At 37.8% G+C, this 15,460-nt stretch overlaps 2 protein-coding genes across 8 annotated transcripts in view; one reads left to right on the top strand and one right to left on the bottom strand.

Moving 5' to 3' along the window:
* TBC1D32 (TBC1 domain family member 32) overlaps nucleotides 1-15,006 on the bottom strand; it is a 179,508-nt gene extending 164,502 nt beyond the window's left edge. For 3 of the 7 annotated variants that reach the window (XM_061131943.1, XM_061131944.1, XM_061131950.1), the window contains exons 1-4: nucleotides 14,872-15,006; nucleotides 14,544-14,699; nucleotides 5,799-5,960; nucleotides 1,491-1,668 (exon numbers count right to left, since the gene is read on the bottom strand). In XM_061131943.1, the coding sequence (XP_060987926.1) occupies nucleotides 1,491-1,668; nucleotides 5,799-5,960; nucleotides 14,544-14,698 (495 nt within the window). In that variant the 5' untranslated portion in view covers nucleotide 14,699; nucleotides 14,872-15,006. Of the gene's footprint in view, nucleotides 1-1,490; nucleotides 1,669-4,517; nucleotides 4,636-5,798; nucleotides 5,961-14,543; nucleotides 14,700-14,871 lie in introns of those variants that run through there. The other 4 variants (XM_061131945.1, XM_061131946.1, XM_061131947.1 and 1 more) reach the window with 4 other exon arrangements.
* Nucleotides 6,636-7,147, top strand: LOC133047977 (adenosine 5'-monophosphoramidase HINT1-like). Its single transcript, XM_061131478.1, has one exon. The coding sequence runs from the start codon at nucleotides 6,686-6,688 to the stop codon at nucleotides 7,067-7,069; it is 384 nt and encodes a 127-aa protein (XP_060987461.1). The 5' UTR covers nucleotides 6,636-6,685; the 3' UTR covers nucleotides 7,070-7,147.
* Nucleotides 15,007-15,460: the final 454 nt, after the last annotated feature.

Raw genomic sequence — 15,460 nt, 5'->3', positions numbered from 1 at the left:
CCCTGGACTGTAAGGAGATCCAACCAGTCCATCCTAAAGGAGATCAGTCCTGGGTGTTCATTGGAAGGACTGATGTTGAAGCTGAAACTCCAGTACTTTGGCCAGCTGATGAGAAGAGCTGACTCATTTGAAAAGACCCTGATGCTGGGAATTATTGAGGGCAGGAAGAGAAGGGGACGACAGAGGATGAGATGGTTGGCTGGGATCACTGACTCAATGGACATGAGTTTGGGTGAACTCCGGGAGTTGGTGATGGACAGGGAGGCCTGGTGTGCTGTGGTTCACGGGGTTGCAGAGTTGGACATGACTGAGCGACTGAATTGAACTGAACTGAATAACTAAGAAAGTATAATCTTACGAGTCCTCAGAGTTCTAAAGTTAGGTGTTTCTGTGCCTTTCCTTTCCAGAATCTCCTTGAAAAATAGCAGTTCAGTAAACCTATTGAATAAGCCATCTGATTGCATTAAACTGAACTAAAATCTCTATAGCATACTCTTCATCCAAAGAGTACATCAACAAGGGATGATTAATAGCCACAACATGAAGAAAATTCACAACCTTTGTCACTTCCTCCATCACATCAGATAATTAACTGGACTTATAAAATTTAAAACTCAGCACAATATTTCCTGCTAAATAATGCAGTGATAACTTTTACATTCTGCCTTGACTAATTCCAAAGCCATTTTTCCTTCAAAAGTGTAGTCTTAACTGCGATTAACATACATATATATTTCACGTCTCACCAAAACTTCCCATATCCCTTTTTTGGTATGCATTTAGGATCTATGTTACAGTTATGTCTCTATGTTAGAACTAATTAGGTGAAAATGTTTCACTAAAAATATCAGATGGGATTCATACAAAGGTCAAACAGACTCCACTTGGCCTGAAAATTTCTGTATGGAAATTTATGGTATATTCATGGGCCCTACTCCAACTAGTCTCCTTTGTTTTCTATTAGGACTAATCTAGACACTGGACTCTTAGCTCTGTTGTAGCCAAATGACAAGGATTCCAATAAATGGGAAAGATAAAATATAAAGCCTCAAATCTTTGGACGTAAATAAAAAGCTTACATTTTAAAATTAACAATTCATAGCAACTTTCATCTCCAGAAGATAAGGGAAATGTTTTATCTCCATATCTCATCTATAGTGTAGTTAAAATTTGAATAATAAGGATTAATTGGGAATAAGATCTTTTGTTTAACTAAAGATTAAGCAGATTGTTTCATTATTTTTTTATCCAAAATCTACCAGTTTATTTCCTCATCTCATTAACAACTGTTCAGATATAATTTGCTGAACATATAATTCTAGAAGATATTATTTCATGAACTAAATGTTTAATATCACATTGTTATTGCTTATTCTTCTGAATCTTAAAACTAGAAAGTAAGAAAAAAAATCTGGCTAATAAAGAACGCATTGAAGCTAATGATTATTAAACACTATTTCAAGACATAAAGGCAGAATTAAACAACACACCTGATTGAAGGACGAGTCACTATCAGAGCAATTGTCTGTGCAATAACTACTGCTTTTCTCCTTTTGGATTTTTTTCTGCCTCTCTTGACTTCGTATTTCATCTTCTTCAAACTTGTTAATCATAGATTCCACCACTATCATCATGATGTTCTTCAGAGAATGAATCATCTCTTTGTATCTTTAAATCCAAAGCAATCTTTGTAAGAGAAAGACTATTAACACAAATTAAAACATTCAACTAAATTAAACTGATTATTTTTTTCTGTAAAGTCCCTTTAAGAATACAATCCTAAAGACAAAAGTTAGTTTTTCTGAAAGAACAAATGACATAACAGAATTCACACAACAGGAAAATAATTAATAGGAAATTTAAAATATGTTATTTCCCAAGTTTTTGCATCTGGTTACATGAACCAAGGCAGTAAAATTAACAGAACCCAAGGCAAGATGTTCCAAACGCAGACTCCAGTAGTTAGCAACAAAGTCAACTGCTAATATCCAACTACCAAAACCCAGCCTATACTACATGACACTTTCACTCCTTTTTAAAATTTCTCTTTCTCTATTCTCCCTTCCTCTATTTTTTCCTTCCCTTCTTACCTGCCTATAATTTGTATCTATAGGCATCCATCACTACAACTGAGAACCAAATAAGAATTAAAATATCAGTGGATTCTTTCAAATAGAGAAACCACTATCAGAGATGTTAGGAAAAGGATTCCTGAAATTAGTAAAATTTTGAACTGGATAATTTCTAAGGTCCATTTTAACTCTCTGGGTTTATCTCTCTCTATATATATTTTTTTAAAACTTGTAATAAATTTCTCCATTTATTAAGTGCAAACTCTCAAGCACCCATACTAACATTAAATGATCCTCCAAAACCCTACAGGTAGAATTTTAGAGCTAGATGGAAATATAAAAATAATTTAGCCTACCCTTTATTTTACAAATGAGAAATATGAGATGTGTACTACTGAAATTTCTATACTTAAAAAGGCAAAAAATAAAAGGAAAAAGGCAAAAATATTTAAATAAAGATAGTGAATAAAATGGGCTTCCCTGGTGGCTCAGACGTTAAAGCAAATAAAATACTAAATTTGAAATCAGAAAACTTGGATTGGAGTCCCCACTACTTTACCTACAAGCTCTATCATTATAAATAAGTCTCTTTTTTCTCAACTATACATGAGAAAAAGAAAATAATCTAGGACTTCCCTAGTGGTGCAGGGGATAGGAATCCTCCTCCCGATGCAGGAGACATGGGTTCAATCACTGGTCCTAGAGAATTCCATACGCTGCAGAGCAACAAAGACCATGCACCACAACTTGGAGCCTGCAAGCTGCAACTACTGAACCCATGTACTACTGAAGCCTGCACGTTCTAAGGCCATAAGCCATCAACTAATGAGCCCCTATGCCACAACTACTGAAGCCCATGAGCCTAGAGCCTGTACTCCACGACAACAGAAGCGACCTCAATGGGAAGCACACTGCAACAAAGAGCAGCCCCCACTCACCGCAACTAAAGAAAGCCCAGGCGCAGCAACAAAGACTCAATGCAACCAAAAAATGAAAATAAGAAAATACAATCTAGGAGCACTCTTCTATTTACTAGATGGGATGCTGTCCAATTCATGAATCCTTGAATAAAGTCACTTAGAGCTTTAAATTAAAAAAAAAAAACAATCAAGCTAATCTAGTTCACATGGCCCTAGCAAGAAATAAATAAGAGCATATATCTGAAAGTTCTTTGTAAATATAGAGCATGATAAAACATATGTCCATTGCTTATCATTATAATAATGAAAATACATTAGAAAATAAGCACAGAAACTTCCCTTTCTTAATATTCTGGTTAGTGGGTCATATTAACTACATAAATCTAAGAAAGGACAGGTAAGGTACTCTCCCATAGAAGTAATAAAATCATGCTGGGGGATTTGGATAAAAAAAGCAGCCTGAGATTTTAAAGTTTAAAGAAATTTTAAAACATATTTTAAATTATATATTATATACATTATACAGCATCAAATACATGATTTCTATATGTAACTTATACATTATATATTTAATCATGCTATTTAATAATGTATAATTTACACATTATATAACTATAAATAGAATATACATATAGCTACACGTGTATATTTTTAAAGTCTCAGAAATTATGAGAAAATACAACAATACTGTAAGAAAATAAGAATAGGAACAATACAGAGGGAAAACACATACAGAAAAGAACTACTATAGAAGTGAGAAGCAGCCCAGGGAAAACTCAAGTTTAAAAGTTTATAAAGAGCAAGAAGAATAACCCAACACTATTAATCAACTATAATCCAATATGAAATAATGTTTTAAAAAAAGGCAAGAAGAAATCGAATTCTAAGACACTCTTTAGACTAACTAGTGAAGTACATATAGGAACTGGGTTAGGAGGCCCCAGCTTCCTCCTTAACACATTCCAAGCACCAAGAAACAGGGAAGTGTAACAATGTCCTGGTAGCAATCAATAGCTGTCCACCACAGCTGCGCTCCCTTTCCACAGGAACTGGGCGATATAGCTGGGCGGAGGAGTAAACTACACTCCCCAGACTCCATTCCAGTTAGGTATAGCCACATGAACAACATAAACTGTCTCCTTAAAACTTACAATAGAGTGGGACTTCCCTGGTGGCACAGTTGATAAGGTCTGCTTGCTAATGCAGGGAACACGCGTTCAATCCCTGGTTCAGGAAGATGCCGCATGCCACAGAGCAGCTAAGCCCATGTGCCACAACTACCAAAGCTGTGCTGCAGAGTCCACGAGCAGCAACTACTGAAGTCTATTTGCAACAAGAGAAGCCACTGCAAGGAGAAGCCCAAGCACCACAACAAAGAGTAGTAGCCCCTGGCTTCCTGCAACTAGAGAAAGTTTGAGTGCAGCAAAGATCCAGTGTAGTCAAAAATAAATTAAACTGTTTTTTTAAAAAGCCTACAACATATTGATTTAATAAAGGAATATAAAAGTAAATCTCAATAACTTACAGGGTAAGGGTAATTAAAATCCATAAAGTTTCATTTTAGACATATTTTCTCCAGAAAATATAAATTTCTTGAAAACACACAAACATGAATTCTTCTGCAAGGCATATCAGCAAACTAGCTAAAGGAAGACAGAATAAAAAACAAAACAAAAAAAAAAAACAAAAAAACTATAGAGTAAGACCCTCAATATCAACAGCTAAACAAACTGGAACTCAGTAGCATCTGTAGGTTTCAAAAAGACTAGGACAGAATATGGACACCACTGAGAAGATTCCTTCATAGTCCAAGAAATTAAAAAAGAAAATGCTCTAAGAGGTAGTGAAAAAACCAAATCAATTAACAATGAAAATAAACACTGTACTTCCACTTATATATACGAGATTATATTAACGTGATAGATCTTACAAATGAATTGTTTCATGTGCAAATACCTATATTTAAAAAACAGATATCAAAATGTTTAATTAAGAAAGCAATTTGAATTATTACAGTAAAAATGTTTTTAATAACTGTACTATTACATTAGCCCTAAGTAGTTTCTGAAGAAACACACGCACACACACAAAAAAGAAAGTAACACTCTGTACAACTGAAAATCTTTCATCCATGGTTCACAAAGAACATTCATTAAGACATTTAAAATCTTTGTGAGGTAATTATTATCATATTAATTTTACACATGAGTGAAATAAAATGTATGAAAATTAAATGTCTTAACCAGAGATAAAAAGTAATTACTAAATACTTTTTAGTAATATTTAGACATCCTAAATATCCCATGTAAAACTTTGCTTTTAGCATTAAAAAGTTTTCATTTTCTGACTAAGAGTTTTAGTCCTCCCTTTAGAATATTTAATGACATTTCCAGAAATAGACTATTAGGAATTATAATAAAGAGGGTTTCCCGTACCTCTGGTTTCACTTTTCACAGTTTCAGTTATTAAATGGGAAATGCCAGAAATAAAGAGTAAGTTTTAAACTGTGTGCAGTTGTGAATAGGTGATACAATCTCTCAGTCCTGCTCAGCACGTGAGCCATCCCTCTATCCAGTCGTGCCTGGGAGTCACTTAGCAGCCATTTAGCCTATCAGATCGACTGGGCAAGCCATCCTTATTTTACTTAAAGCGGAGTGCAAGAGTGGCATGATCTAACTCCTTGGTTTAAAGAATCGTTCTGGCAGCTAGGAGAAAAAGAAACTGCAGGAGACATGGGTTGAGGGTGCTTTCAAGGAACCCTGTTGAGAGAAAAACTACTTTAAAATACTATTGTGGGCATACTCACTCTTTAGATTCCTGAGTTCTTTTAGTAACATGCTGTACAACTGTGTCATAGCCAAATTCCTCACCCTGGTTCTGATCAGATGTCCATTTTTCCATTTCTTCTTCAATCATAGACCCCAAAGTGTTGCATATATACTGTCTAAGGTACTTCACAAATTCATAGCTGAAACAAATATTTGAAAAATAAATGCTGAAAATATCATGAATTCATCTATCAACCATACCCAGAAAAAATGTTAGCACAGAAAAGATCTGTAACATAATTAGATTTCTTACCTTACTCTAGGATTAAATTAGTTATTCATCCCAAATCATTCAACTAATCTAAAATTTTGTTGTTGTTTTTTTTTTTCCTGAGAAAATTGGCAAAATTCACATTTAAAAATGACAATGGTGGATAGCACACTTCGGGACCAACACAAACTTTAACGGTTTAGGACCATTCCACACTTTGCTATGGTTTGCATGCGATGCTTAAGCACAGGTAAAGCAGTTGTTAGAGGCTTTTATAATTGTTCAAGTTGATGAAGAAAACCACATTAGAATAACAATAATTATAAAAGAATTAAATAGGAAAAGGTTAAGCTCCAATCATCAGAGGTTTTTTGTACATTTGGTAACTGTGTACATCTTGAACTGACCTAAATTTCACCTAATCAGCTTTTGTCTGATTATGTTCACAAAAAGGAGTATCTCAGAAAATCCAACACACTGGACATTTTCCTTCATACTCTTAGGTTGATGCCAACATTAAAATCCATTTGCTAACTCACAACAATATAGCAAATATGAGAGGGCAAGAGTTCCAAAAGTCGGTAATTATTTTATGAAACACATTTACTAAAAGTAAAAAGCAGCCCCGGCCAGCTGCTCGGGAGGGAGGCAGAGATGGCAGATGAGATCACCAAGGCTCAGGTCGCCCGGCCTGGCGGCGACACGATCTTCAGGAAGATCATTCGCAAGGAAATCCCAGCCAAAATCATTTATGAGGATGACCAGTGTCTTGCTTTCCATGATATTTCCCCTCAAGCACCTACACATTTTCTGGTGATACCCAAGAAACATATATCCCAGATTTCTGCAGCAGAAGATGATGATGAAAGAAGTCTTCTTGGGCATTTGATGATTGTTGGCAAGAAATGTGCTGCTGATCTGGGCCTGAAGAAGGGCTATCGAATGGTGGTGAATGAAGGTTCAGATGGGGGCCAGTCTGTCTATCATGTTCATCTCCATGTTCTTGGAGGTCGGCAGATGAACTGGCCTCCTGGTTAAGCATGCTATAGGGATAATTTTGCCTTCTCTATGCAGTGATCAGGTTTCCAAGTTCTAATAGGCTTAACAATTTTTTTTTTTTTTTTGCCTATGTATGGAGATATTGAAAAAATAATTTAAAAAACTCATAATAAAAGACATTGTTGCATGGTTTTTAAAAAAAAGTAAACAGCAATGAATGTAATTAATATCATGATTTAAAATGGTTTAAAAAGATTTTTTGGTCTCTTAAATGACAAAGATAATTTAGGACAGGTCATTTTTGTAAATGCCACTATGTTCAAGACATAGTTTGTATGTACCCCTGTACAAAGAGCCTTGCATATAATACGTAGCACAGAAGCTCAAGGAGAGCCTGAATAATTTTCTTCAAAATAAGTCCATCATAGTACCCAGGATACAGTCTTCAGTTTAATATTTATGAAGTGATTGTACGTCTGCTAAGGAACAGCCATCTTACCCAGGTAGCCAAGGGATCTCATTTTCAATTTTAACTACTTTTGACTGAGATTTCCTGCCTGCCCATTCCCCCTCAGCTCTGAACACATTGCTGCTTCCTGGAATCTCCACGTCTGCTTCAGAAATGTAAGTGGCAGCCCTGCCATTGACAGTTCAGGCCCCAAAAGACAAGTAGAGAGATTTATTATGAAACATGTTGTATTACAGCAAAAGTACAAGCTCAGAGTCAAAACAGCTGGTAAACTCTAGCTGGAGTGACCTGGAACAAATCTGTTTTCTCATCTGAAATTTGGAAACAATCATGTCTACTTCATTCTAGACAAGAAACCTAAAAAAGGATATTCTTCACTCCCATAGCTTCAATTTCAGATTCAACACAAACAAGTGATTGATTTCTTCAGCTCTTCCTTCAGCCAAAATGTCTCCCCAGAATAAAGGCACACCTGTTACTATACAGGCACACCCCATTTTATTGCACCTTACTGCACTTCACAGATATCTGAGTTTTTAACAGACTGAAGATCTGTGGCAACCCTGTGTCAGAGCAAGTCTATCAGCAGCAAGAGCATTTACTCACTTTGTGTCTCTGTCACATTTTGGTAATTCTCACAGTATTTCAAACTTTTTCATTATTATTATATTTGTTATGGCAATCTGTCAACAGAGACCTTTGATTTTACTACTACAACTTGCTAAAGGCTCAGATGACAGTACTTCTAGCAATAATATATTTTAAAATTAAGGTATGTACTTTTTTTTTTACACAACTTTACTGCACAGTTAATAGGCTACAGTGTGATGTAAACATAACCTTTATTTGAAAAAAGGAAACACCCAAAAAAATCCGATGACTTGTTTTACTGTAATACTTGCTTCATTTCAGTGGTCTGGAACCAAACATACAACATCTCTGAGGTAAGCCAGTATATTAACTGCCTATTGGACAAGGCTACTTTGTTTTATCACCATATCAATCAGCACAACTATATCAAAACTTTCATCCTATCCACCGGCTGCAAGCCATGTTCTCCTCTGACATATCATTGTTAATGGTACCGTCCTTCAATCGGATACCTGTGTATAGCCTCAAAGAATCTTCTCCATTACATCTCAGATCTAACTAGTTAGCAAATGCTACAATTCTGTAAATTCTTCCTCTATAACTTTCCTTTCCCACTACAGATTAAAGTGCATATTTTTGTAACTGTATCTAAACAAATACAATGGCCCTTGTAAGTCATCCTATAAATCAGTGGTTCTTAAAGTATAACATGAATAAGAATCACCTGAAGGGCTTATTAAACCACAAACTGTTGGGCTCCACTCTCAGAGCCTCAATTCAGGTACACTGTGGGCACAGGAATTCACATTTCTAACGAGTTGCCAGGTGACTCTGATGCAAATGCCAAAGCTGCTGGTCATAGGACTGTTATTAGAGAATCACTGATCTAGACAGATTCTGTACTCAGGTGGCTTTTAAACTAGCCTAAATTTCTTGGAGCTTCGGTCAGCAAATTCCTACAATGTTGTGTTAGTTTCTGGCATACCTGCTGCATGTTAAGTCACTTAAATTGTGTCCGACTCTTTGTGACCCCATGGACTGTAGCCTTCCAGGCTCCTCTGTTCATGGGATTCTCCAGGCAAGAATACTGGAGTGGGTTGCCATGCCCTTCTCCAGGGGATCTTCCCAACCCAGGGATCAAACTCCTGTATCTCCTTCATTGGCAAGCTGATTCTTTAACACTGGGCTACCTGGACTTCACCTGAATCATGATGAACAGTTACTACATGCATAATTAATTACTGAAGCACACATACAATTCTTAGCGATTTCTCTATGCAGGGATAACACTCTATATAATGCATGTTTTCCTGAAGTAACAGCTTAAAAACACTAGAGTTCACTAATTTAGAAAGGCATTGGTAGATTCTTCTGTAAAACCAAAAATAAAGCCAATTCAATAAATATTGTGTTCCTTCTGTATCACACTAAAAATACACCAGATTAGAGGGCCACAAAGATGAACACCTATATTAGAGACTGCTACAATCATGAGGGTTGCCAAGTATTTTATAGAGAGCTAACTAGTGAGCAATTCTCCTTGAAATGCAAGTAAGTAAACTCTAACTCAGGCTCCCCAGGTGGCACTAGGGGTAAAGAATCCACTTGCCAGTGCAGGAGACATAAGAGATGTGGGTTCGATCCCTGGGTTGGGAAGATCCCCTGGAGGAGGGCATGGAAATCCACTCAAGTATTCTTGCATGGAGAATCCTATGGACATTGGAGCCTGGTGGGCTATAGCCCAGAGGGTCACAAAGAGTTGGACACAGCTAAAGCAACTTAGTATGCATGCATGCTCTAACTCTGAGGCTCTCAACCCTGGCTGTATATTAGAATCACCTACAGAGCTTTTAAAGAGATGGGAACACCACACCACCTGACCTGCCTGAGAAATCTGTATGCAGGTCAGGAAGCAACAGTTAGAACTGGACATGGAAAAACAGACTGGTTCCAAATAGGAAAAGGAGTACGTCAAGGCTGTATATCGTCACCCTGCTTATTTAACTTATATGCGGAGTACATCATGAGAAACGCTGGGCTGGAAGAAGCACAAGCTGGAATCAAGATTGCCGGCAGAAATATTAATAACCTCAGATATGCAGAAGACACCACCCTGATGGCAGAAAGAGAAGAAGAAATAAAGAGCCTCTTGATGAAAGTGAAAGAGGAGAGTGAAAAAGTTAGCTTAAAGCTCAACATTCAAAAAACTAAGATCATGGCATCTGGTCCCATCACTTCATGGCAAATAGATGGGGAAGCAATGGAAACAGCAACAAACTTTATTTTCTTGGGCTCCAAAATCACTGCAGATGGTGACTGCAGCCAGGAAATTAAAAGACACTTGCTCCTTGGAAGAAAAGTTATGACCAACCTAGACAGCATATTAAAAAACAGAGAAGTTACTTTGCCAACAAAGGTCCATCTAGTCAAAGATATGGTTTTTCCAGTAGTCATGTGTTGATGTGAGAGTTGGACTATAAAGAAAGCTGAGCGCTAAAGAATTGATGCTTTTGAACCGTGGTGTTGGAGAAGACTCTTGAGAGTCCCTTGGACTTCAAGGAGATCCAACCAGTCCATCCTAAAGGAAATCAGTCCTGAATATTCACTGGAAGGACTGATGTTGAAGCTGAAACTCCAATATTTTGACCACCTGATTCGAAGAACTGACTCATTTGAAAAGACCCTGATGCTGGGAAAGATTAAAGTGGGGAGGAGAAGGGGATGACAGAGGGTGAGGTGGTTGGATGGCATCACTGACTCAATGGACATGAGTTTTAGTAAATTCTGGGAGCTGGTGATGGACAGGGAGGCCTGGTGTGCTGCAGTCCAAGAGGTCACAAAGAGTTGGACATGACTGAGCGACTGAACTGAATTGAGAGAGCTTTTATGAAAAATAACTAGGCCAGGCCTCCACCATTCCCCCTCTACCAAACTCCCCAGAAATTTTGATACATTTATGGTTAAGGTTCATCATCAGTATTTTTTTAAATGAACTCCAATCAATCCTACTGTAGTCAAGACTGAAAACCAGGGATTTTTTTTTTTTAATAGGAGGTCAATCTGAGTGTAAAAATTTACATAATACATACACGCATAATGAAAGCAATGTCTTCTTCCCTACCGTTCTTCTCTCCTGCAAGGCTCAAATCCTAGCTGCCAGTTTCAAAGAAAAGAAAGGCAGCCTGGATCTTTTAGAGAACATGTACGCTTTTGGGTTAAAAGTTTTTTAAAGGTTATGGAAAGCATAGATTAGGGCAGCTGCATGTGGAGCAAATCTCAGTAAGGCTGTTCTGCCTATTCAATGACTTCTCAAATGACTGCATTTTCCCCTTGTCACTTTATTATACTACCTGAAATTTCATCATTCATGGACTCAATTCTCTTAACAATCATCATCTTACAAAAATGCCAATAGCCTAGAGATACTGGTTTCCCCTGTTATAATCTATTTAATAAGATTATTTTTCTTGCTAATACATCAGGACAACATCAGGCAGATTTAAGGAACTAATTTCTGATAGTGGAGATGGGATGACATAATTCTGATATACAATATGAAACACTTTGGGTGGCAACATATACCTAAGTGACTCTCCTTTAAACTTCAAGGAGAGTTTGTCAGTGAGTAGAAAGACAAATCAAGATGTGAGTACCTCGACTGACAGGATCTCATCAAACTCTAAGATTGTACAATGCTATGAAAACACCAAACACAACCATCTCCTCCTCTTTGCTTCTTCATAAGGACATCCTTCCTCCTAAGACACAGATCTTAGGCTAGTGCAACTAACACGTGAATTCTGTTATCTGTACTTTTAAGAAGACTACAAATGACTCAAACTACTTTTAGAATTATAAATTGTACTTTTAAGACTACAAACTTGTTATAATTTGATTGTGTCTGGGTTTTTCCAGGTTGGCCACAAGTAAATCAAATAGTAAACCTTAATAATGTAAGTTAATCGGCAGACATTAAATCTATCTAATAAACTGCTGAAGATGAATTGGCATTATTACAATAGTAATTGCACTGCTGAGAAGAACCATAATGATTCAATTTTAACTTGAAAAGCATTTAAAAACTGACACAGCTAAAGCAATACTTATAGGCAAATGTGTAGCCTTAAATGCTTACATTAAAAAAAAAGAAGAAAAGCTGCAAACAAAGGAGCTAAATATTCATGGCAATGTATGGCAAAAACCACTACAATATTGTAAAGTAATTAGCCTCCAACTAATAAAAATAAATGGGAAAAAAAAAACTAAAAAATCCAATTGACCATAAAAAAAAAGGAGCTAAATAAACATTCATCACAAATTTTAAAGTTTCCCAGGAAGGGAAAAAAGAGCAGAAATTTGACAAACTATAAAATAAATACATAATAGAAAGGAAAATCAGAGCTAACAGCTAGTTACAGTTGAACAAAAGAGGAAAGACACAAATTGTAAAAAAAGAATAAAAAATGGGACATTTATGTTTCAAAAAAGTAATAGGATATTAGGGGCGTCCCTGGTGTATCAATGGTAAAGAATTCACCTGCAATGCAAGAGACATGGGTTCCATCCCTGGTTGGGAAGATCCCCTGGAGAAGGAAATGGCAACCCACTCCAGTATTCTTGCCTGGGAAATCCCACAGACACAGGAGCCTGGTAGGCTATAGTACATGGGGTCGCAGGAGAGTCAGACATGACTTAGCAACTAAACATCAACAATGTTAGAATATTAACAAAAACCCTTATACAGATAAGTTTGAAAATCTAGATTAAATAGACAAATTCCCAGAATACGATCCTAACAAAAACTCAATAATATAAAAACATTTTAAAGAAGTATTTGCGTGTGAACTAAGAAACAGAAATTAAACCCCATATGTAATGCTTGATGTGGTTCTCTTTGAGGCAAATCAGTATTTCTGCTGCTGCTGCTGCTGCTGCTGCTAAGTCACTTCAGTCGTGTCCGACTCTGTGCGACCCCATAGACAGCAGCCCACCAGGCTCCCTGATCCCTGGGATTCTCCAGGCAAGAGTACTGGAGTGGGTTGCCACTGCCTTCTCCAAATCAGTATTACATGAGTATAAAAGACATTAATGACCAAATCTGAATTTGATAAAGTTGCAATTTTCCTATATTCTTCTGTTTAAGTAATGAATCAATAGCTAACCAATAAAAGCTGGTCTCTGGTATCTCCAAAACAAAGAATTTTATCACGCAGTATCAACTATCAGTAGTGGATTTAATGAAGAAATAAAAAATCATGGAAATACAAAAGAAACCATATGTATAACCAGAAATACTAATTAACAAAAAACTCCTCCCACACTTCTTAAAACTTCCTTGAGAATCGGGAGAAAACTGTAATGTTCTCCTCCAAAAAATTGCAAATAAACACAAACTTTTGCACAGAATATTAAATGGGCTCAAAAGATCCCCTGATGCCCACATAAAAGCAGGTAGGAATTCCAGACAAGAATTTCAGAGCACCCAAAAGTCAGTAAAGCTAACATAACAAGAAAAATGTTAAACGTCATCCTCTTGAGAGCAAATTGAATTAAAAATATCACTACTAATAATAAATTGAGACACCTGGCGGTAAATTTTCATTGGAAAGGCTTAAATTATACATACGAATCAAATCAAAAGAAAAAACCCACATCTCTAAAGAAACACACATGTCAAGACTTATCTCAAATGATCTCTCATTAAACTTCTTACCTACTGCTCCCAACCCAGAGCACGCTGTACCTTCTCTAAATCCCTAATATCCCTGACATGTATCACAGACTTCTGAGTATGCGCCTTCTCCCTTGGTAAGAACTTTCCATATCCCGTGAGCTTCCCTGGTGGCTGAGTGGTAAAGAATCCGCCTGTCAAGCAGGAGACGCAGGTTCAATCCCTGGGTTGGGAAGATCCCGTGAAGGAAAGGGCAACCAACTCCAGTAGTCTTGCCTGGGGAACCATGGACAGGAAAGCCTTGTGGGCTACACTATATGGGGTCGCAAAGAATAAACAAACAACAAAGCTATTCCACAAGAAATTAATCTATCGCGTATTCCTGCAGTGCTCAGAAGCCAAAATTGGTGCAGCCACTGAAATATCGGATCAGCAATGAAACACGGATCTTGTGAACTCAAAGCTTTAGAGGTATAGTGACAGAAATCACTTGTAATAGAACTATTCTTAAGCGAACAAGAATAATTTACAATAATTTACTATGCTGCCCAGGAGAAAAAAAATAGGATATGTCGGTCACGTCATTAAAAACACAAGGGAAGCAGAAAGTTTGGAAAATAAGAATAAAAATAAATTCGGTATCTGAGTAAATAAACGAAAACGTAAACCTCCAACTTGGACGCTGTTTTGACAACAATCTTATAACATTCTTTATCCAACTGCATTTTGACCTTTCCTGGATCAGCTGATTTGTTTGCTTAAGACATCAAAAGGAATTTTACTTGTGGAAATTTTCATCCGTTTCCTCCAGATGTAAGAGGATCTCCTCGGCGCACTCCAGGGAGGGAGCACCCGTGATTTTCTCCTTCACGCTCTGGAACAACTGCCTCAACATCGCCTGCAGCATCGCTTCGTCCTCACCGGAGACGCGAGCCATTCTGTCAACATCAACGTCCACGCCCGTTACCGAGGGTCCCAGCGAACGCTGCGCCCCGCGCACGCGCGTTCCCACCCAGCAGCCTGCGTACAGCGCCGTTCCCCGGGAGACCGCGGCCGGCGCTCAGGGGCGGGCCCTCGGCTGTCGACGCGTCTTTCAGGAAAGCAAATTACCTTGCGTTGGGGAAGCAAGAGTCCTTGAGGTCCCGCCTTTGGCACTCGTCGCTTCCTCACCAACAGAATTCGAGCTGCCCCGACTAACGGCAAAACAGAGATCCCAAAGTCTCTGCGAGTGGACCTGACGGCGGGACGTCAGCGCTACGCGTGACGTCAGCCCGTTGACGTGACGAATCCCTACTTGGGACTGAGTGCGTCTTGACAACCTGAGCCGCACCTACAGGAAGTTTTAGGTGCGCTTGTTGTAGGTGGGAGGGAAAAGTGCCAAGAGAAAGGGGTCAATAAGAGAAATTGAAGTGAAACTGAAAGCAGCTTGAAAAGTTTTAATTGAGTGAATGGTATTGAAGTGTTGCAATGCTTTCTCCTTCAAACAGCTAACATCCGTTGACTCCTCCTTAGCAGTCACCTTGCTAGGAACTGTGGAGAAGAGGACACGTCACAGTCTAACAGATAAGGAGTCAGCGATTGCTACACAGTGTAATTAAGTGTTATGCTAGAGAAATGCACCAGGTAGGTGCTGGAAAAAAACCAAATCACCTATTAACCCAAAGGAGGAGTCAAGGAAAGAACTAAAGAGAACATAAAC

Source organism: Dama dama, chromosome 28, assembly GCF_033118175.1.
Source record: "Dama dama isolate Ldn47 chromosome 28, ASM3311817v1, whole genome shotgun sequence".
NCBI classification, from domain to species: Eukaryota; Metazoa; Chordata; class Mammalia; order Artiodactyla; family Cervidae; genus Dama; species Dama dama.
The sequence above is the reverse complement of the archived record's forward strand: the minus strand, read 5'-3'. Positions and strand labels throughout refer to the sequence as shown.

Excerpts from the sequence above, each read along its gene's own strand:
- LOC133047977 (XM_061131478.1), top strand. The coding sequence starts at position 6,686 with ATGGCAGATGAGATCACCAAGGCTCAGGTCGCCCGGCCTGGCGGCGAC.